Here is a 22,870-nt window from a genome sequence, read left to right on the forward strand (position 1 = left end):
GGCTAGGGGGCAATTTGTCATGTTTGAATTTCAGAAAGAAATAAAAAATTCCAAAAGCTTATTCAAATTGCCATGGCTTATTGAAGGGGAAGAATAGCGCCACACCACCACCCTAGTGAGTAGTGAAAGTGTTTAGTGTCCATCCAAATTTATATGAATAAAATATCTTCTTAAGAAAAACACTCCCTCTCCAACCACAAACCCCAAACTCTACAAAATTTTCAACCATCGGTCCCTTGCTTTGGCTTGGGGCCGACGGTAGCCTCTCCCGCCTCTTTCGAGTGTCCCCTCCTCCTAGCCTTTCCAATCCTCACTCCTTAACCCTTCCCCCCTCCGTTCCTCCCGCGACCCTCACTTTCCTTTACTGTCCTTCTGTGATCCCTCCCCCCTCCCCCTTCACACTTTTCACTCTAGTACTTGGTGCTGCCTAGCACCTTCTTCCCCCACTTTTCTGTGGGCAACCAATTTGCCCGACTCTGTTGCAGTCCTCATACCGATTCTCGAGATCTATTGCCATACAGGGATTCCTCCCTTGTTTGGGGCTAGATCTGCAAGTTTGGGTTGTTGTTTGTTTGGTTGATTGGTGGGTCGGACCCTCCTTCTATGGCTTGCACTTTCGGGTTTTGTGGCTCTCGTTGACTATGTTGTGGTGGCACTGCCTTGCGATAAAGTTGCTAATGGTGAGGGTAATGCGATGGAGTCATGCTAATGGCAAGGTTTAGAGCAGTTCCAACATGGGAACCCTTCAGGCAATACACTATGCTATTCATCCAGTGAACAGTAACTGTCCTTAATGAACAGTAATCGCCTTTTGCATCTCCACTGTTGCACTTCAATAACCCTAGCAATAGGCAATAAAATATTAGTATTTTTTATTTATAAAATAATACAAAATAATTTTATTTGTAATTTCGGATAAGATTTTTAATCGTTCTCGTTGCGCCACATGTCATTATCCGAAAAGTTATAAAATAATACAAAATAATTTTATTTGTAATTTCGGATAAGATTTTTAATCGTTCTCGTTGAGAAAATAGGAATGTGATTGAAGGTAGTTGAGAAAATATGAAATTATGGTGTAAGGTAGATGATAATGAGAAGGTATTTATAGAAAAGTAAAACAATTTTTTTTTTTTTAAATTTCAAATTTTTTATTGGATTTTTATTCATTTTTTACAATTTTTTAAATTTTTTTATTCAACTAATTAAGCTGTTGGATTTTAAAAAAAATTGAATTCCAACACTCCAGATTGTGTTATGTGGCACAACGGTAACATTTTTGAATTTAAAACTATTTTTTTTATTTATAAAGGAGTATCAACCGTTGATCTTAGATCCAACAGTTGATATTAAATAAGATTTTTTTTTTTTTTTTTTACCGTTGCAAATCGGACGGTCCACATTATATAGCCGTTGACGGACCATGGGAAGCCATGTGGAGCTGAAACCGTGTCGGGTGACGTGCCCCCACGCTCCTGACAGAAAAAAATAAAAAATTGGGCTGACGCTCCACTTCGGGCTCGTGGGCTAGCAATTCCTCATAGGCCTAGTGTTCGGGCCTCCACTATCCCTCGGGCTCCACACGCTTGAGCAATCACGCCGGGCTCTCGGGCTCTTTTTCCTGGCTTGTCCCCCGAGCAAACTCCAACGCTGGAGTTGCTCTTATGGATTGTGGTGGCATTTTGATGACGATGGCAGTTCTAACTAGATATCCCCTCCCGCCCCACCCTTCTAAATGTCATCACGGCTACAGCTAGCGTCTCATGCCTCCTGCCAATTATGCATTTGCTTCTCCATTGTGGACATGTCGGTTCTTTAGCCTAGGCCCTTTTGTTTTTTTTGTTTTTAGTTTTTTGTTTTTTTTTGTCTGTATTGCTTCGTCAAGTTGTGCCGCTACGGCATTTTTGTAGCCTCACTGGTTGCGATGGCTTTTGTGAGGGTTTAGGTGCTTGGTATGTCACGTCTCATCTATGTGGCATATCTACCTCAAACTCTTTGTTCTAGTGGTGTAGTTTGTGGGGTGGCCGCTTAGGAGTTTTAATTATTTGCTTTGGTGCTAATTACCTCTAGATCAAGAAATTGATCACTAGAGCATATGTACCCATCTGGCACCCTTGTAATATATATATATATATATATATATATATATATATGAATTGTAGAGAGAGAAAAAAAGGATGGGAGCAGTTGACAAAGTTGGTGGGAGAAGGTATGGTCATCCGAGTTAGAGCCAGGGTCGGCCCTGAGAATTTGGGGGCCCTAAGCGAGCTTTCGCAATGAGGCCTAGAGTTCTCTGACCTCTAAAAATATCATTAAAAATTTAATATCGAAATAAAAAAGATATACACAAATTACTTAAATGTTACACATCGCATTTTTAGATGCAAATATCATTATCCGAGAGGCATTCTTTCCTTGTTTGATACTTAGCATCAAGTTTTCTTTCTTTTTTGGTCCAAGACTGAATAATACTCAGCATTTGGACCTCAGATTTTTTTCATTGCACATGTATTGGGAACTTTCCATCAGATTTTCGGACATAATTGGTGTGCTATTCAATATTTATTTCAAAACTGACATGTGCATTCCACATAATTACTTGGCATTCAGAATAATTAGTTGAATTTTTCTAAACGAATTATATTCTACTGGTGGCCTAATTTCTTTGACCAATATACATTGTTGTACGGAATTTGAATATTATACGTTTCCCTTTTCACATGGACAACAAATATTGAAAAATTGAAAATTTGTCTGAACTCCTTTTGTTATAGGGCCCACTTTCCACATTTACCCTTTGGCTCTAATCTATAAGGATTTTTAACCAAAATGGTCCCTAAGATTTGCATAACACTTCACTTTGGTCCTTGAGATTGAAAATAAATAGAAATGGTCCCTAAGATTGTCCACCATCCATTATTTTGGTCATTCCGTTAAAAAGTATGATTTTTGTTTTTGAATCACTCGATTTCGTTGAGTATTGAAGATGTTATGAATGTTTAAAGTTTACTCAGCTTCCGGCGAGTTTTCCAATTTTCTCGTAGACCGGTCACCTTTCAAGCTATTTTCCAGTCATCTCCGGCAACCATTGAGCTTCCAAATAAGTATAATATTGTTCTACACTTTCCTATCTTCATTTTGATATACTATGAGTCGAATTTGGTTAATAAACGATTGAGTTACGAAGCTTTGAAAATTGCCCAAACTTCCGACCAAGAGCTCTGGGACACTTAACAGAGTTTTTAACGGAATAACCAAAATAATGAATGGTGGACAATCTCAGGGACCATTTCTATTAATTTTCATTCTCAGGGACCAAAGTGATGTGTTATGCAAATCTCATGGACCATTTTGGCTAAAAAGCCAATCTATAAATACCGTCTCTGATGATCACATTTTGCACACCAATATCAATCTTCCTCTTTGCTTCCCCTCATTTCATTCTTAATTTTTCATAATTTTTTTGGATCATTTTTCTAAGCTCATAGAAATCATCACCATGGGTGTCTTCACATACGAAACCAAATATGCCTCTGTCATCCCTCCTACTAGGTTGTACAATGCCCTTGTTCTTGATGCTGACAATCTCATTCCAAAAATTGCTCCACAAGCAATCAAAACTGCTGAAATTCTTGAAGATGGAGGTGTTGCAACGATGAAGAAGATTAGCTTTGATGAAGGAAGTGAATACAGCTATGCGAAGCACAAGTTGGATGGGATTGACAAATATAACTTTGTCTACAACTACAGTTTGACTGAAGGAGATGCTATTTTTGAGACAATTGTAATTATTTTTAATTCTTATTTTGAATTAAAAATAATTATATACAGAATTTGACAACTTATACTATTAGCATATAATTGAAAAAGTACAGAATTATTAAATAATATTTACTATACATAGTTAATCGCATTTTGATTGTGAACACATTGACACTTATGTTCATGCGAGTTTCAAATTGTTTTCAAAATTGCCACCATTGGAAAGAACAAAATAATACTAACCAATTACAAATTTCATGTAAATAAGTATCTTTTTATACTTAAAAAATATATAATTTCATCATAAACTACAAAATAAAATGACATATATATATAAGTATTAGACATAATGAAAATAAGGGAAACAAGCATATAATGTGTGTCAATTCAAGTATTCAACAAGTTTTTACAATTTATTGAAAAATAAATAAAATGAAAAATGAAAGTTATCTATTTTCTATCTAAGTAAGTTGCAACCTAGTCGATGCCTAGACGGGTCTAGGCGGGTAGGTAGGTTCCTAGGTGGTTTAGGCGGGTGCCTTAGCAGGTCTAGGCGCCCTTTCTTAATTTTCAAATACCTAGCCATTAATCGGGGTAGTGGTCAGCCGCCTAGCGCCTAGGCCGAGCCTAGGCGGAGATTTTTAGAACAGTGCAATGAAGACGTGTGGTTGAAGGAAGTTAATGTTCCACCTCAAATGTGGAATAAGGTTGGGATATGCAAAAGTCCCTTGAGTTTTCAATGTGCGGCAAAATTCTGCATCTTTACAAGCACCCTCACATGTGAAGATACTCAAATAAAACACGTAGACAACACATATCAAATAAACATGTGTGGTCGTTATACTTTTATACATAAGCCAAATATGTTTGAATTTACAAATGATAATACAATTGACACATGAATCTAGCATCAAACATACCATATTCAGATCCATGAAGATTAAGAAATTAAGAAATAAATAAAGTAGTTAGGTTTTAAAAGAAAACATGCAAACACAACACACACACACTACAAGAAAAAGGCCCATTTTGCGACAGATAACATAGCCGTCGCAAATAAAAGAAAATTTGAACTCTAAATGTTAGCTCAAAAGTATCCCCGATTCTTAAATAAATAACATCGCAAATAATATCGTAAATAACAATATAAGCGACGCTGAGTAAAGATTGTGACACCCATAAACAGACAAAATAAAATTTAGCGCCTAAATTTGTTAATTTTTCAATTAGGCGATTTATTTTCAGATGAAAACAATCCAAAGCGCCTTCATTTTCATTCTCTAGAATCATCCTTCTCTTCCTGCACCTTTTCCACTTTCCTATTCGACTGAAAAATAAGAGGCTTAATCTATCCAATCAGAGATTTTGGGGAATCATCGGAAACTTTGGAGCAAAATTGGAGATCCTGAAGCACAATCGGAGATTTTGTAAGACACTACAACCATCTTCCCTCTTTTCTGATTCAGTAAGTTAAGTAATTTTTAGGGTTTTCTTTTTTAATTGATTATTATGCTCGCTGAATCGGGCTGACACTCAGCCATCCAAGCTTGAGCGCCGTTGTTGGTGTGCAAGGCTTGGTTCGAGGCGCAGCAGCAGCTGAGGCATGTGATGATGTACATGCGGTGGAGGAAGCGGCTCAAGCACAACCGCAGATGAGTCAGTCCGAATACGGACAAGGCGCTCGACGTGTTTCTGAGGGGTACGGCTTCTGGGTCCCCCATGGCTATGGTGGACGCCAGGCTCATATACTGGGGATGGTTCTCAAGGAGAAGATCATCGCTTTGTATCAGAAAGTTGCGAAATTGGGAGATCATGCTAGGCAGTGGAATTTGAGAATTTTCTATTTGCAAGGTATTAATTTTACCAATTATCTTCGATTTTAGTATTTAAATTATGAAAATATGTGATAGAATTTGATTATTATGGAACTGAAATTTGCCAGTATAATCTGTTTGCGATTGTACTTCTTTCAATCAGTGCATTAGTTCGATTATACTGAGAAAACTAGTTGTCCTTAAGTTGGGTAGAACGGCAAAATAGGGTCAATATTAGTGTACTACTGTTTGGGATTAGGAAAATTGATTTTGAACTATTAGAACATTTGGACCAGAAAGAAGTTCGGGGGAAATTGAATTCTCCATTTAATTAGTGCTTGGGTAGAATTCTCTTTTCTTCATTGTGAAAATATGATCAATTTTTGGTCCCTGAGTTAGATGAAATGTGCAATTTCAACTAGGTTTCCAATTCATTCAGGGTATGGTGGAGAGTTTGGTTAATCACTCTGCTTTGAGGATGTCCCTGTGTAGGTAAACACTATTATATGTGAGCATGCCTCTGTATAGTACTGTCCAAGGTCCCAAAGATGAATTATATTCAAAACATTTGAATATTCTTATATTTGGATATGTTTTTTTTTCTTGTGTTGTGGTGATGGTATTGAAAGTTGAGCTCCCAAATCATTACCTTCGAGCATGAGGGAAACTGGAGTAAGGCCCTTGAGTACTATGGATTTTGGTTCCAGAAGTTTGTCGGTGTGAAGAGACTCAATCAACATATCGTTTATCCACACCCACATTGGAAAATGCAATGAGGCAGAGGAAACCATATAAAGGTTTGATTGGGTCATTGCAGCAAACTGGTTGTATGCATGTTCTGGATTTGTATTGCCAAGGATTGCCAAGGATTTATATGCAATGGACATGTTTGACATTCTGGTTAGCCATTTTTCTTGCTAGTTTAATTCTACAAGTACCAGTTTTCCTGATATATCTGATATACTATTTGCAATAGGAATATCCCATATAGGTGAAGAAATCGTAATATATGTTGGTCTTTAAGTATATTAGAAAATGTTGTGTTTCCTCTTGTAAAAATTCAGTTGTTTGAGGGCACTTAAAGAGGGAGATTACAATGAATTCCATGGAAATCTGAAATATTCAAAGCAGGTGATATGAGTGTCAACTTTGTCTCCCCTACAAGTTGGACATGTATAATTTTACTTATGCTATGAGTTCATATGTTTCAGGAGCTTCGCGATCTGTTTCTAGTTTTGTGTGTTCATATGTGTTAGGAGCTTCGCTATCTATTTCTAGCGATGTAGTTCATGTGTCAAGAGCTTCGCAATTTGTTTCAAAAATGTCACTTGTTGCAGGTTCTAGATAAAGACATGATGCTGTTAGTGAATAATACTATAATCGATACGACCATTCAACTAACTTTAAGTACAAGTGTAGTGTTGATTTCATACTTTTGTTGGTACTTCTATATGATAATACATTGTATTATAATTTACCTAATTTATAGTTCATTATTAATAACAATTCATATGTAGTTTATAGAAATTTAGGGGGTGTGTTCAATTAGGATTTTGAGGGATTTTAATTCTTTTAATGAATCTAGGGGTATTCAATTAGGATTTTAAGTGATTCTCTGAAATTCAATGTGTATTCAATCAGGATTTTAAGATAGTTTATTAAAATCCTTATAAATCCGGTTGCATTCAATTAGAATTTTAAAAAAGTTTATAAGAACATGTTTGGTACTCTACTTGAATCCAATTTTTTTAACTCAAAAACAATTTTCAAGTTTTAGGCCTTAAAAATTTGTTTGGTAGGACTATTTTCAAAAACTGAACTCAAGACTAACTTAAAAATATAATATATTCTCTAAAAACACAAAAAGTGAGTTTTTAGAGTTTATAAACATTAAACTCACTCCTTTCTTTTTTCTCCTTCCTCCCCACTCACTCCAAATATATTTCTCTTTTATTCTTTCTCTCGCCCTTCTCTTTCTTTCTTTTTTACCTTTTTCGTCTTTCCTCCAATCCGCTCTCTTCATTCTCTCATTTCTTTTTCTCACTCCTCTGATCCTTTCACTTCTTTTTCTTTCCTCCAATCATCTCTTACTTTCTTTCCTCCTAATCCTCTTTCTCTCTCAAACCCCCTCTTTTTGGATCTCTTTGTCCAGTTTAAGTTTTAAGATTTAGAATTTTTAAATCGCATACCAAAAAAGTTTTTGAGTTTTAAAGAAAATTATTTTTAAGAAAAATTCTTAAGAAATGTTATGAGAAATTATAAAAAAATTTACATAGGATACCAAACAAGCTCTAACATTTCAGGTGTATTCAATTAGAATTAGAATTTAGATAATTTGGAAAAGTTGAGGAATTAGAGGGAATTTGATAGATTTTGTAGTGTATTTTAAGCATCCACAAATCTCACCTCTTCCCATGACATTTCGAAGGAATTGAATCAAAATTTTACATGGAATCTATAGAAAGCAGTTAAACTCCATAAAAATCTATTAGGGCCTATTTGGTATTCTATTTGAAATTTTTTATCATTTCTTAAAACATTTTTTAAGAACATTTCTTGAAAATAATTTTCTTTAAGACTCAAAAACTTGATTGGTTTGCGATTTAAAAATTTTAAATCTTACGACTTAAACTAGACAAAGAGATCTAAAAAAATGGAATCACATGAGAGGGGGAAAGAGAAGAGAGGAGGAAAGAGAAAGAAGGGAGAGGATCCGAAGATAAAGAGGAAGATGAGTGAGAAAAAGAATCCAAAGAATGAAGAGGATTGGAGGAGAGACGAAAAAGGTAAAAGGAAAAAAAAAAAAGGGAAAGAGAAAGAAGAAAGGAGTCAAATATAGATTTGGAGTGAGAAGGGAGGATGGAGAAAAAAAGGAAAAGAGTGAGTTTAATTTTACAAACTCAACAAACTTACTTTTTATGTTTTTAGAGAATAAGCTATATTTTTTAGTTAGTCTTAAGTTCAATTTTTTAAAATAGTCCTACCAAACAAGTTTTTAAGGTTTAAAACTTGAAAATTGTTTTTTAGTTTAAAAAGTTGGATTTAAGTAGAGTATCAAATAAGCCTTTAAAATCTTTTAAATTCTAATTGAATACACCCCGCCTTCCATAATTTATTTTAATTTGGAAACTGTAGTAAATTTCACATAAAATAATTTTAGTGAAGTTGTTAAAATAATGTCATTGTTGCGTCCCATTTGACGCCCGATTTTTTTTAAAACCCGAGGTCATTTATTTGCAACGCGTAGGTAGCAGTTGCAAGCCTGTAGTAAATGGTACTTGCGACGTGCTCAAAACGTCTTATATAATAGACCAAACATTTACGACACCATTGATGATGCGTTATTGGCCGTTGCAAATCCATTACAATGCTTTCGCGACGCGTTTTGACCGTCCCAAAAGGCCCATTTTTTTTGTAGTGACACCAAAACTGAAAAGCAATGCATCTGCAAGTGCAGGGAGAATCAGTCATGACTAGGAAATGTGAGAGCAAACAATATAGGCCAAGGAAGCCTTACCCTGATAACTGGCCCCCGCCAAGGAGACGTGTCGAGAGGGGGAAGCGGGTTGAGAATACGGTAACTGGTGGGAAAGTAAAAGCTGGACACAGAGAGCAACAGCGCAGCACAGCAGAGAATTACACCTGTTAACTCAACGGAGGTAAAAAAAATTAATAACTCAACGAAGCAGCTTTTTGAGTAAAGAAACAAAAACTCATTGAACGGGGAATCATGTTCGCCTTTGCACTAATGGATTTGGACCTCATTTTCGTTTGTTTTTTTTTTTTTGCTTTTTTTTTTCTGGCTTTTTTTTCCTTAATATTGAAAATTTTCTAGACAGAATTGTTCGATCATGTCATTTATTGAGCATAGTTTCAAAATGTATAGAATTTCGTGTAATTTATAATAATCTGACTTCATATTACGTAGAATTAGTGTGAGAATTGACCTACTTAGTCTGCTAATCGAAATTTTATCATGAATTAAAATTATTTTTTTTAATTGGCATTATAAAATTTGCAAGTTGATTGTATGACTACTATTGGTGAATTGAAAGTGGAAAACCTAAACCACCCCTACAATGTATGGAAGTAGTTGTTTACTTTGGCAACATGGTTTCCAAGTTTTGGACAAACGAATATTATGTTGGTGTAAAACATTAATCGATCAAAAGAGCAAAAGTTATCCTCTACCATCGTCATGAAAACGGTTTTTTGTTTTTGTACTTATATATGTACTTAAGGTTGTCTTAGGTGTACCGATGCTTATTCATGATTCCATTTTCAAGAATTTATCTAGTTGAACATGTGTTTTACATTTTTGACGTTGTAGTTATTTTCATAATCGTAAAACTTTCCCGTATAGTCAACATTTTCGAAAAAAAAAGAAGTTTGTTTGTATTTTAACTTTTGTTTCCTTTTCTAATGATAGAGTGCTAGTGACCCAAATTGAATCTCCTACAAGTAAATGAAACACACAATAAACTCAAAGGTAAATCAAAATTTGGACAACTTTATTATTTTTCTAACTTTAATATTTTTCTTTAACTAAGAATCATTGGTTGCATGATTAAATTAGTAAAGAAGTATGATTCTCTTCCCTTAAAATGTCTTTCCTTTCTAATCTGTTCTTATTTGAACGGTTATAATAAAATGATTTGACTTCATGTTCAAAATTTATTTTCTGCCTTTTTGCGTCTTCATGTTCAAAATTAATAAAAATTTGAACAATTTTTTTTTTTAATTTTAGATTAAATGATTTGACTTTGATTCAAACATTAGATAATTTGAAAGGTCAAACCGCAGGAAACAGATAAAACGGGAAGGTGAATAGCAGAGTTAAAAAGGAAAATATTATACAAAATTACAAGCAGTAAATTAAGGAAGGACCTTGTTAGTTAATCAAGTTAATTTTTTTTATTTATTTTTATTTGTATATGAGCTGGATCCACTCTTCCAGGAGTGACCCACCTCTGAATAAAATATTCAATTATTAAAAAAAGGTGACAAATAAATAATTAAATTCATAAAATAAACCCAAACACAGACAATTAGAGCTTGGAAGTAGACATACACGTCCAAGCTCTTTCAACCTCAATCCGAAGAATATATGTACACACACACACACATAATAAAAAAAATTCTCAGCAGAAAATCAATTATCTTTTTCGATTCTGTTGCTTTTGCTCAACTGGGTTCTTTGAGTTTTGAATTGGGTATGAATCAAAACCGGAGCTTAAGCATGTAATTCGGGTTATCTGGTAGGGGATTTTTATATATAAGTATATATAGATAGAGAGATATCTTGCAGTTTATTCGGTTTCCGAGATTTAGGTTTTTTGAAGCTATGCATATGAGCAACGGCATGGGATCGATGTCAACAGCTAGTTCGAGTGGAGCTTGGAAATCGGGGGATGTGGTCACTGACCAGTTTCCTGCGGGACTAAGAGTCCTTGTGGTCGACGATGATCCTACTTGCCTTATGATCTTGGAGAGGATGCTCAGAACTTGCCTCTATGAAGGTACTCTTTTCTGAGTGTCTCTCTCCCTCTCTCTCCCTCTCTAGAGACTTTGTTTCATGGGTTTTCTTCAATCCTTCTGTAGATGTCAATTACCTGTCTCCCAACATGGATTTATCTTTCTTGTGGGTGATTTACTGCAAGTTTTAGCACTTGGGTTATAATTACATGTGTTTTTCATGCTGTTGTTTAAGGGATTTGGAGCCTGTGGTAGAAGTTAAGAATTGGATAATTTGATATCTTTTACTGCTTAAGTTGTGATTTTGTTTAGATTTGAATCATGGGTTGTGTTAAATTTTGTTACTTGCTCTACATGGTTTGAAATTGTACAGTGTTAATTTTTTGTTTTTAAAATGGTTAATCGTCTTGTTCCAGAAGTAAGATTTGAGTTTTGGTTTGTGTCTTTGTAGATTCACAGCCCTGTTTTATTAATTTTGTTCTATAGTTTGTTTATTTACTAAATTTGTGTATTGATTGAGTTGGTTTGTTTGGGATTTTTTAGTGACAAAATGTAATCGTGCGGAGATCGCACTTTCGCTGCTTCGAGAGAACCAGAACGGATTCGATATTGTTATCAGTGATGTGCACATGCCAGACATGGATGGATTCAAACTCCTAGAGCACGTTGGACTGGAGATGGACCTGCCTGTTATCAGTGAGTTCCTCGTTTGACTAATTTTGTGTAGATTTAACTGTTGTTAACCGAAATCGTATGTGTTGATTTGGAGCTGACACCTGATATGTGTAATTCCACAGTGATGTCTGCCGATGATGGAAAAAGTGTTGTTATGAAGGGTGTGACTCATGGTGCTTGTGATTACCTAATCAAACCGGTTCGCATTGAGGCGCTGAAGAACATATGGCAGCATGTAGTGCGGAAGAAAAAGAATGAGTGGAAGGATGTGGAGCAATCTGGAAGTGTGGAAGAAGCGGGGATCGGCAGCAGAAACCATCCGAAGATTCAGATTACTCGTCCTCGGCAAATGAAGGGACTTGGAAGAACTCAAAGAGGAGGAAGGATGAGGATGAAGAGACGGATGAGAGGGATGAATTCGAATTTTTTTCTGCGGTCTCGCATATAAAAGAAGAAAAACCGCCACTATTAAGTTGAGCTAATGTCAATGAAGCAAGTCTCTAAAAGGCGTTAAGCGCTAGTCGGGTCGGACTAGACAAATTTAAATAAATCTATTATATTTTGTATAAATAAGTGTCTGTTTATATTAAAAATATATATAATTTTATCATATAAACTATAAAATAGAATGACATATATATTATGAAGTATTAGACATAATGAAAACATAGGGAACAAACATATAATGTGTGTTCATTTAAGTATTCAATAAGTTTTTACAGTTTATTGAAAACAAAAATAAAGGGAATTGTTATTAACACTTTAAAAATCTCATTCTACGCTTCAAACTTTTTATATTAGGAAAGAAAAATACACTTGTGAGAAATGTAGAATGAAATTTTTGGAGTGCCAATAACACTTCTAAAATAAAATGCAAAATGAAAGCTACAATTAAACTTGATTTCTTATTTTAGGGTACCATAGAATTTTCCATCAGTTAATATCTTTCATTCTTGGAAACAAAGTGAGAGAATAAACTTCATGTATTTTTTTATTGATATGCATTAAAAATTTAAAAAAAAGTTACACCTAATTTGTCTTCAGAGACGAAGTTCTTGCATGATATACCGTATATACTGTACGTATTGATCATGATACTTCTGTTCTGTATTTCTCCCCCCCACCCATGCCATTATCCAAATTATGATTTGTAAGCATCCTATCATTAAACAGCCCACCGACATTGTAAAGGTGTCTTTTATGCCGAAGATAATACGACTTAGCATCTTCTTCCTTCCCTCGTATGATTAACCCTCACTCCTTGCACATTTCCATCGGATTGATGAATGAATTGGTGGTGTTAGTCAATAGAAATGAAGATATCATTGAGTTTGCCTTTGGACAAATAAAATATTAATAAGTTAGCCCACCAGTAGAAATAAGTTGATTTTTTTCTGGTTTTCTAATCAAGTTCTAGAATTTTATAGGTGGCTTTCTTTGACTAATATATTAATGCACTGATTTTATTTTATTTTTTTAATTTTATGCCATGCAATTGAAAATTAGTATTTCATTTTCCTTTCACATGGACAGCATCCATTGAAAACTTCAAATTTTGTCCCAACTCCTTTAGATATAGGGGGTTATTTTACACATGTACCCTCCCTCCCAAATCTATAAATAACACCCTCTGGAGAGAACATTTTCTCACATCAACATTGATCATCCTCTTTGCTTCCTCATTTCATTCTTAATTTCCTTGATCACTTTCTAAGCTCTTAAAAATCATCATCATGGGTGTCCTCACATACGAAACTGAATACGCCTCCGTCATCCCCCCAGCTAGGTTGTACAATGCTCTTGTCCTTGATGCTGACAACCTCATCCCCAAGATTGCTCCACAAGCAGTCAAAACTGTTGAAATTCTAGAGGGAGATGGCGGTGTTGGAACCATCAAGAAAGTTAGCTTTGGCGAAGGTTTGTTTAGTTTCAACTATTTTCTCCATTAACTTGTTAATTTTACCTATTTAATATATATACACACACATATATCTCGACAGCACTAGCTAGTATCTTAATTTCTATTTCATTTTTCTATTTGACAGGGAGTGAATATAGCTATGTGAAGCACAAGGTTGAGGGAATTGACAAAGATAACTTTGTGTACAGCTACAGTTTGATTGAAGGAGATGCCATTTCTGACAAAATTGAGAAGATCTCTTATGAGATTAAGTTGGTGGCATCTGGTAGTGGTTCCATCATCAAGAACATCAGCCATTACCACACCAAAGGAGATGTTGAGATCAAGGAAGAACATATCAAGGCTGGCAAAGAAAGGGCCCATGGTTTGTTCAAGCTTATTGAGAACCACCTTGTGGCCAATCCTGATGCCTACAACTAAAACCACCGCTTTGGCAACAATCTTGTGCCTTGCTTTTTCTGTTTACTCAGTTGTGTGGTTCAATTTACTATGGTACCAAAACAATTCTTTGACTTGCACTTCGGACATGATTAAAGAATAATGTTGTATTTGATTTTTAATCTGAATAATAAAACATATACTAGTTATATGTAAATCATTTGATGGCACATTTAACTTGGAGTAATATTTTTCCCTTGCAATATCATGAATTTCACATTCAATCTGTTACTGGGTAAACTCAATTACACATCGAAAGGAAAAGAAAAGTTACACGACTAACATTAGACCAATTAACTCAAAAGTCAACTGTTTGGGTTGTTGGGATGCAAGGTTCTTATGACAAAAGAATAAAAGACCACCAAATTCCTTGGATTAAAAAAATAATAATAATAAATAAATAAAAAACCCCTCAAATTAACAAATGAGCAAATGTGGTCTCTTATATGTATGAGTGTGTAAACTTGACTTCAACTTGTTAAGAACAAGAACTTTGGTCAAATGACTAAGAGAAGAAAAGATAAAAAGTCTAATTTTGGATAACCATATACTTGATATAACATGAATAAACTTAAATATTAATGCCGAGAAATTTTGAATTTTTCTCTTCCCTTCTTTACCATTATTATAAGTGTAGCAAATTAAAAATAAGTAAGTAGTCCTTTAACACAGTGGTGGAAAGAAGTTGAACTCTTGCATGACGGCGTGAGCTCAAATATCGTATGTGGCTAATCTAACAAAATCTACCATTTAACAAAAAAATAAACAAATTAATAATTAAAATATAATTAAAATGGGCCCGCCCGCCTATCTCTCTCTACCACCTTTTAATTTGTGCTATTGTCATTTTACACTATTAAAAAAAAAATTAATGGGTCACACGGCTTTACCAAAAATAATAGGACAAAAAATCTGTAACTGCCGGAAATTGATCATTAATAGATCCAATGGTATTTTGTGATAAAACATATAATAAAAATTAATAATAAGCAATAAAATAAAAAGAAGAAAAAAAGAAATTAACTTTCAAAGAAAAGAAAACGTGCAACTAGAGTCCAAACTAAAGAAGTCTTGTGAAACGAGAGATAATCGCAAACGTGGATTCAAACCTAGGATAAAAAAAATCCACTTTCTATAAACGTTGATTCAAATCCTTTCACATATTTCGTTCCTCGAAATACTGGTATGGAAACTCATAGCACGATCAATTGTGACAAGAAACTGATGGCGTGTTTGTGAATGTAGGGAAGAGGAATTCTCGGAATTTGATTTTGCGTGGGCGAAGTGTGGGCTTTGAGAGCAAGCCGAAACTAGCAAGTGATTTGATGGAATCGGAGAAGGAACTTCCGAAGTTGAACCGGGACTTGTTATTTAATAAATCTATACCTGTTTCAATTATATGATAAATAGTATAAGTTGTAATATTATATTTATAATTATTTGTAATTCAGTTTGTATTGTGATTACTCCAAATATTTCTTTTTTGAGTACAATATTCGTTAATAATAGAGGAATACGTACAAACAAAGAAAACGGTGCGTATAAAGGGTCTTGATAAAAGCCTTGTTAAAGATTTCAATCCGGTCTAAGGAAAAAAAATATATAAAAAAAAAGTCTCACCATTTCATGGTTGTATGATGTATCAAAAATATTAGCATTTTTCTCTTTCTGCTTTTTTGTCCGAGACTGAATGATAGTGAGCATTTGGACCTCACATTTTTTTCATTATCAGACTTTTGGACATAATTGGTATGCAACTCAATATTCATTTGAAAATGACATATGCAATCCACATATTACTTGGCATTCAGAATAACTAGTTGAATTTTTATATGTTCTACTGGTGGCTGAATTTCTTTGACTAATAAATTGTTGTACGGAATTTGAAAATTATGTTTCCCTTTTCACGTGGACAGAAAAATTGGAAATTTGTCCGAACTCCTTTGTTACAGGGGCCACTTTAGTTTCCACACATACCCTTCAGCCTAATCTGTAAATACCGTCTGTGGTGCTCACATTTTGTCACACCAATATCAATCTTCCTCTTTGCTTCCCCTCATTTCATTCTTAATTTTTTGGATCATTTTTCTAAGCTCTTAGAAATCATCACCATGGCTGTCTTCACATACGAAACCTAATACGCCTCTGTCATCCCTCCTGCTAGGTTGTACAATGGCCTTGTTCTTGATGCTAACAATCTCATTCCAAAGATTGCTCCACAAGCAATCAAAACTGCTGAAATTCTTGAGGGAGATGGAGGTGTTGGAACCATCAAGAAGATTGGTTTTGGTGAAGGAAGTGAATACAGCTTTGTGAAGCACAAGGTCGATGGGATAGACAAAGATAACTTTGTGTATAGCTACAGTTTAATGTTGGATTTATCCAATATAAATCAACCTTTAAGTGGTCTACTACATGTAATAGGAATGTAATATTGGAGAATAATGTTAATTGTGATTTGATCTCTTGAAGATATCAATCCTATATAAGGTGTCTTATATTGGAAATATGATTGATGGAATCCTTAATTGAATATAATTATGATACTTGACTTGGAGGCTAATAAAGTAAGTTTAGGTTTCCTTTATGGATGGAAACCCTAACTTTTAGCCTATATAAAACATCAGTCCCTATAAGCCCTAGAACACGCAACATAATGCTTCCCGTATAGTAGTTGTATTCGGCTAGGTGTTTATAGAAGATCTTGGTGTTGCCGTGCTCTGTTACTTTTGTTTTCAACTTCCATGGCCACCGTTAGAATCATGTCAGTCACTCCTTCATTGTGTTTTAATTGTATAACCTTTTAAGGCTAACAGTTGGTATCAGAACCTCTGGTTATATAATTAAAACCTATTAAGTTCGACGATACATAGAGTCGTTTTGCAAAATACATAAACTGAATTTTGGTCTTAAGTTCAAGTGTGATTCCATATCCTTGGCGTACTAATATGATATGTTCAGATATATTCTATGATCAGTTCCTTTTGATCCTAAATTCAAGTGTTAGTTAAATATTAAAAATCAAAGATGGAGGTCGGTTAAAGAGCACAGGCCGAGGGGGCTTACGATTGTGTTGTTCATGGTATCAAGATTATTTCTTACTAATTAATCTTATGGCACGAATTTGGAAATTTTTATCAGAAATATCTATAAACCATGTTTCAATCCTATAATCATATTGGAATTTGGAAAAGCATATATATATATATATATATATATATATGTGTATATATATATATATGTATATATATATATGTGTATATATATATATATATGTATATATGTATGTATGTATGTATGTATGTATGTATGTATATCGTGCTAATTAATCTTATGGCACGAATTTGGAAATTTTTATCAGAAATATCTATAAACCATGTTTCAATCCTATAATCATATTGGAATTTGGAAAAGCATATATATATATATATATATATGTGTATATATATATATGTATATATGTATGTATGTATGTATGTATGTATGTATATCGTGCTAATATGTAAATATTTTGCAGTGGGATCCAAACATGGATTGAAGTATAAAATTTATATGGTGATGATTGCTTCGAATTCCAACAGTTTTCCAGATTATACCTATTATAATTACATATAATATATGGTCAGGTTGATGGCATTTTTATGCAGGCCCCTTTGCATATAATTTGTTTTAGTTGAACCACCCAAGTCTAAGTCTGGAAGTTGCTAGTATTTTGCTCAAGCAAGCGCGTGTAATTTTTAAAAGGCAATATGATTAGTCAAATTTGATTACCACCAATAGTTCTAATAAAGGAATGATAAAGAAAATTTGATTAGTCAATTCATTGGATTAACTAGGATTGAAAACCATGGAATATTTCAGAGTTTTGATTCCAATTTTAATGCTAATATTTTGGTTGATCATGTACTGCTTATGTATAAGTTGAAGCCATGAGGTTGGGGTTCCTCTTTACACAGCCAGCAGTTGCGGCTTACCGCCTCAAGGGTTTCAAGGCGGGCTCTATTATATTAACCACGTGATAGACCTCCTATGTTAGTTGTGTCCAAGGTGGACAACGACAACAGCCCAATACGGGTCAATGCGTAACGTCACAAGTTCACATGACATAACTCGGCAAAAGTATAGGTTATATATATAAATTTGTAATCTCAAGTTTTTATAAGCATGTGTATGTATTTATATTTGTTATAACCTTGCATTGGAGAATTTCTTAAGATCCCTCAGTCGAACAAGCCCAATGAAGAGGTTCGTATTACATCAGTATATGAAATTCTGGTATGATCTTTCCTTTTGATCTTCATGATAAATTATATAAGGAATGGTTATGTTGGATTCATAAAGTGTTATATTGTTCTAGCAAAATCCAACCATATCGTGGCATCTTTTTTATTGTAGGAGACGGAATCAGTCATATCCTATAATTTATCAATATTATTGAGATATGTTGTGCCTACCTATGATTGTGATAATATATGTTAAAGTTGTGTTGCAGGCATGCATGCATATGCTAAGTTTATATATGTCTATATTTGAAAGCAGGTCAATATAAATTTTGGCAACTTTTTGTTATTGCATCACGGATATGGCTATTTGTTTTAAGGATGTGTAAGGTGACACAATTTCTTCTAATTTTTCCGTGACCGTGGCATATGATAAATTGTAACTAATTTGCTTGAACCAAATTTTTAATATTGTTAAGCAAGTAGCGTGTATGGTGTTACTTGTATGGCTAATTTGGTTCAAGCATGAGATGATATATTTTTAATATTGCCGTGGGTTTTGGACTATAGTGAATTGTAGTTTTTGGTTTCCACTAATTTTCACGAGATATGAATGAACTTTTATGCCATTAATAGCACAAAAAATATGCGTGACTAATCAATCAGGTTTATCTATAATTTGCTTTCCTATCTCAATAGTCATTTAAATTATACATAACTAGTTAACTATGAAAAATTGATGTATAATTTGTGGATTAACTAAGAATGACAGAAAGCATCCGGTGACAAGAACAAGGGTATTATACAAATGAATAAGGTTTATAGTAATTATGTGACAATTTTCATTTGTATTCTATTTATTCTTATATGAGAATTGTGGTTGGTCATGTGATTATAAATATGTTTATATAGAAGTGGTGAACATATGAAGGCATAAGGTATGTATTTCATTCAGAGCATGTGACTAAATTGAAACTTGTATATAGTTTGTTAGTTTTTCCTATGCCTAAAGAATTTAAACAATGTTTTGATCAGTCAATTGTTTTGTGCCATAAGGGGGAGAAGAAAAGAAATTATTCAAGGCTAATGTATGGCATGTATTGGAGATGTTTCTTTTGGAAGAAAAGAATTTTGGTAGTTCCTTTATTTAATTTTGGTATTTACAAGGCTAATGCATGATTTTGATGCTAATGTTTTAGGAGCCTTGTACTATGGAAAGAAAGGTACAAAAGAAAAGGAACCCGTTTGACTTAAGAAAACATTTGAGCAATTTAGCTTTCAAATTAAAGGAATGTATTGTTCTTTTGCATTACATAAAGTCTTCTATTTTAAGCAATTGACTCCATAATGATAAGTATTGACATTCTTGTGGTGGAATAAAACTTGTTCTATATGTAATCAATCTCTTTCAAGTATGCTGTCAGGTTTCTTGAGATTAATTTAATGTCAAAGGGACTCATGAAGGAATTAGTGCCATTTGTTGGCAAGACTCGAAGCTCGAATTAGGTTATCATAATTTTGTCACTTACAGTTAATTAATCCATTTGACTTTTGTATTGTTTCAGGGCGGAGTTGATAAATGTCTTTTCAACTAAAGCAAGCCGCAACGGCTTAGTTGATGATGGGACTGTGTTTTTGAGTTACTTCCGTCAACTTTGCATCTTAATTAGAATAAAAGGGATAATCTTCTTGCCTACAGGTGTGGATTACTTCTTTTAGTTTAATTAAGATGAAATAGTATGGGTTTTATTTCACAAAAGTTGAGAAAATCTTCATCTTGCCTAAGGTGTTGAAGTTTTTCATGAAGGTACTTTTGTGGCATAAAATCTAGTACTAGAAACTAGTTAATTTTCTTGCCTACATGTGTAAATTAATTTAGTTTAATAAAGTTTATTGGGCATAAAGTTCAATTATCAGACGAGTGAAAACTATGTGTTCTCTGGCCTGTTTTTCACAGTGACCAAAGTCAAGCAACTTTCAAAACTGGTAGGTCTTGACCGTTTTGGTGTCATACCCCCTAAGATTCTTATCAATTCTAAAAAACAAATTCATGAGTTATAATATAGTTGAATGACGGTTTTATGATGAAGCAAATAGTGTTAATAACCATTTCACATGTTATAACATATGAATTGACTAGTTATACTAAGTACCACATAATAATCTTTCCCAAAATGGGATAAAAAATGTTTAGTCAGAATAGAAGATGGTTAAGCTCATTCAGACTAGGATGACATTCGATTAAGTAGCATTAGAAAAATTAATGTATGCTACCAAAACACAACCGCATGTATAATCAATTCACGTGTTGTAATACTGGTTCATTCTTTTTGCAATTATAGAGGCCATTTGACATTATTAACTCCGAGAAGAACATAAAACTTATTTTATCCTACTAAAACACAGTTATGTACGTAGTATAACTAATCTCCCACGAATGGGGTCCAAATATCTTTATCTAAAATATAATATAAGATGGTTAAGCTCATCCAGAACCAAGCTGGCACACTCAAGTAAGTAGCATTAGGGAAAGAAAAAAAGACTCAAAATTAGTTTATTAAAGTTTTGGAGTACACACTTTAAAATCTTCCTGTGAAAGAATCTGCAACTCCAATCTCCATCAACCTTTACGACTAAAATGAAAGAAGGTTCATGCTTTCCAACCCTAATTTTTGGTGATTTGTATGTGTGAAAACACCCATCTTTGCTTGTGCCAAAAGGATTCCACAATATTAGTGGAACTCGAAAATGTAAACAAAATCATCTGATCATCTCCTTTTAATTCTTTATCCACGGACGGTGGATATCCTAATAATCTCGAAAGACAGACGTCCCTCAATCGCACACAGCCATCAATTCCATCGCACAGAAAGCAAATTCTTTTTGGCGCAGCATTCCATCGTCCATATAAAAGCGACCCCTTTCTTCCATCCTTTTAACACATTTGACATTGATTTTTGCAGGTTAAGCTAATCAATTCGAAAAGGAGATTCCTTGCATGTCCCACATCTTTTGCCTTTCTATTATTCCTTGCCAATTTTTTTTTTTTTTTTTTTGCAGTGTGTATAAATAAAATGCCACCTATTAATCCATTGCCCCTCCCTCCACCCTCATCATTGCCTCTCATGGAGGTATGGCCCTAAATTAATGGCAATCACATACTTCCACATTACATGTATTAGTCCATGCTTACGTTAATTTTTTCGTATCTCGAATGCAGAAACCTCGGGTGACGGAGATTCATGTCCGGATGGATTGTAACGGATGCGTGCAGAAGATCAAGAAAGCGCTACATGGCATCAATGGTAAGAAATTAAAAATCCATGTTTTTTTGTTTTTTGGTTTTTGGTATGTTTCTTACACTACGAACCCAGCTTTTATAAGCTTGTAGTTTTTTTTTTTGAGTGAAGAATTGTTTTTTTTCCTTCTGCAGGTATATATGATCTTTACATTGACTTCCCTCAACAAAAGTTGACAATAATTGGGTGGGCGGATCCGGAGAAGATAGTAAAAGCGATTAAGAAGACGAGGAAGATTGCCACCATATGTTCCCACACAGAACAACAAACGGAACCTGCTCCACCACCGCCAGAACAAGCGCCGGAGAATGGTTCTCCAGCTCCTGAGGCAGCAAACCCCCCTCCTTCAGAAGCACCACCACCGGCTGAAGCAGCTCCGCCGGCTGAAGTGGCCCCGCCGCATGAAAATCCAACACCCGAGCCAACAGGACCAACACTTGTGTCTGCTGAGACCAACCCCGGCCAACAAATACACCACCAGAGACCAAGAGACGTTGGAGAAGTTCATACCATATACCACCACCCACCTGATTATGGCTACAGATATGGCTACTCCCAAGGCTACAATGGCTACTGGAACAGATACCATAACAGCCAAGGACCTCCACAGGAGCCTGCCCATACCCCCGCCCCGATGGGACCTCCTCCAATGAGCCACTCCCCAATGGACCCTCCTCCAATGAGCCACGCCCCAATGGGTCCTCCCCCGATGAGCCACGCCCCAATGGGTCCTCCCCCTATGAGCCACGCCCCGATGTGTGCAACCCCACCTCCGCCTATGCATGTGACACACAGCTACAACACATACAGACCATCACCTTATATCACAGAATTTGAATATATCCAGCCACCCCCACAACCCTCACATTTCAGCAGGACGAACCATTACAACGAGCATTTCAGCAGGGCGAACCATTACAACGAGGAGCAGCACTACGTCAACGGCAACGGAAACATCACATCAATGTTTAGTGACGAAAATCCGAATGCGTGTACCGTAATGTAGAGAGAGAGAGAGAGAGAGAGAGAGAGAGAGAGAGAGAGAGAGAGAGAGAATGGTGCAAAAGGAGGGGTACTGTTTATCCCCAAAAGAATCACGGCAAGAACGTTAATGGAGAATATGTTAGCAGGAAAATATAATTTAATGGAATTATATTTTTCTTAATCATGTGATGTTATGGAAAGAAAGAATGAGATTCCAAGCTTGTAAGTGAAGAAAGAATTGATCCTAAATCCTCTCCAACAGGGCAATACATACTGCCGGCA

At 34.9% G+C, this 22,870-nt stretch overlaps 4 protein-coding genes across 5 annotated transcripts; all 4 read left to right on the forward strand.

The window, feature by feature from the left end:
* Positions 1-5,017: 5,017 nt before the first annotated feature.
* On the forward strand, positions 5,018-9,339 carry LOC148689940 (uncharacterized). Its single transcript, XM_088687076.1, has 3 exons — positions 5,018-5,189; positions 5,335-5,613; positions 9,029-9,339. The coding sequence occupies exons 2-3, from the start codon at positions 5,415-5,417 to the stop codon at positions 9,223-9,225; spliced, it is 396 nt and encodes a 131-aa protein (XP_088543202.1). The 5' UTR covers positions 5,018-5,189; positions 5,335-5,414; the 3' UTR covers positions 9,226-9,339.
* Positions 9,340-10,612: 1,273 nt separating this feature from the next.
* On the forward strand, positions 10,613-12,296 carry LOC137732129 (two-component response regulator ARR1). The gene is made up of 3 exons (XM_068471429.2): positions 10,613-11,095; positions 11,595-11,747; positions 11,849-12,296. Exons 1-3 carry the CDS (start codon positions 10,921-10,923, stop codon positions 12,172-12,174), a joined length of 654 nt encoding a protein of 217 aa, XP_068327530.2. The 5' UTR covers positions 10,613-10,920; the 3' UTR covers positions 12,175-12,296.
* Positions 12,297-13,359: 1,063 nt separating this feature from the next.
* LOC137731325 (major strawberry allergen Fra a 1-3-like) lies at positions 13,360-14,255 on the forward strand. The gene is made up of 2 exons (XM_068470428.2): positions 13,360-13,643; positions 13,772-14,255. The coding sequence occupies exons 1-2, from the start codon at positions 13,460-13,462 to the stop codon at positions 14,065-14,067; spliced, it is 480 nt and encodes a 159-aa protein (XP_068326529.2). The 5' UTR covers positions 13,360-13,459; the 3' UTR covers positions 14,068-14,255.
* Positions 14,256-21,372: 7,117 nt separating this feature from the next.
* On the forward strand, positions 21,373-22,770 carry LOC137732498 (uncharacterized). 2 transcript variants are annotated; one of them, XM_068471816.2, is made up of 3 exons: positions 21,373-21,436; positions 21,526-21,610; positions 21,739-22,770. In XM_068471816.2, exons 1-3 carry the CDS (start codon positions 21,380-21,382, stop codon positions 22,608-22,610), a joined length of 1,014 nt encoding a protein of 337 aa, XP_068327917.2. In that variant the 5' UTR covers positions 21,373-21,379; the 3' UTR covers positions 22,611-22,770. The 2 variants fall into 2 exon arrangements, with proteins under 2 accessions (XP_068327917.2, XP_068327918.2); XM_068471817.2 differs by lacking the exon at positions 21,373-21,436 and having other exon boundaries at positions 21,520-21,610.
* The last annotated feature ends 100 nt before the right edge of the window (positions 22,771-22,870 follow it).

This window comes from Pyrus communis, chromosome 16 (genome assembly GCF_041283825.1).
Source record: "Pyrus communis isolate YQ-2024b chromosome 16, ASM4128382v1, whole genome shotgun sequence".
NCBI classification, from domain to species: Eukaryota; Viridiplantae; Streptophyta; class Magnoliopsida; order Rosales; family Rosaceae; genus Pyrus; species Pyrus communis.

Excerpts from the sequence above, each read along its gene's own strand:
- LOC148689940 (XM_088687076.1), top strand. The coding sequence starts at position 5,415 with ATGAGTCAGTCCGAATACGGACAAGGCGCTCGACGTGTTTCTGAGGGG. Across the intron at positions 5,614-9,028 it reads GAGAATTTTCTATTTGCAAG|TGCAGGGAGAATCAGTCATG; the intron begins GTATTAATTTTA and ends TGCATCTGCAAG.
- LOC137732129 (XM_068471429.2), top strand. The coding sequence starts at position 10,921 with ATGCATATGAGCAACGGCATGGGATCGATGTCAACAGCTAGTTCGAGT. Across the intron at positions 11,096-11,594 it reads CAGAACTTGCCTCTATGAAG|TGACAAAATGTAATCGTGCG; the intron begins GTACTCTTTTCT and ends GGGATTTTTTAG. Across the intron at positions 11,748-11,848 it reads GATGGACCTGCCTGTTATCA|TGATGTCTGCCGATGATGGA; the intron begins GTGAGTTCCTCG and ends GTAATTCCACAG.
- LOC137731325 (XM_068470428.2), top strand. The coding sequence starts at position 13,460 with ATGGGTGTCCTCACATACGAAACTGAATACGCCTCCGTCATCCCCCCA. Across the intron at positions 13,644-13,771 it reads GAAAGTTAGCTTTGGCGAAG|GGAGTGAATATAGCTATGTG; the intron begins GTTTGTTTAGTT and ends TCTATTTGACAG.
- LOC137732498 (XM_068471816.2), top strand. The coding sequence starts at position 21,380 with ATGCCACCTATTAATCCATTGCCCCTCCCTCCACCCTCATCATTGCCT. Across the intron at positions 21,437-21,525 it reads CATCATTGCCTCTCATGGAG|AAACCTCGGGTGACGGAGAT; the intron begins GTATGGCCCTAA and ends TCTCGAATGCAG. Across the intron at positions 21,611-21,738 it reads AGCGCTACATGGCATCAATG|GTATATATGATCTTTACATT; the intron begins GTAAGAAATTAA and ends TTCCTTCTGCAG.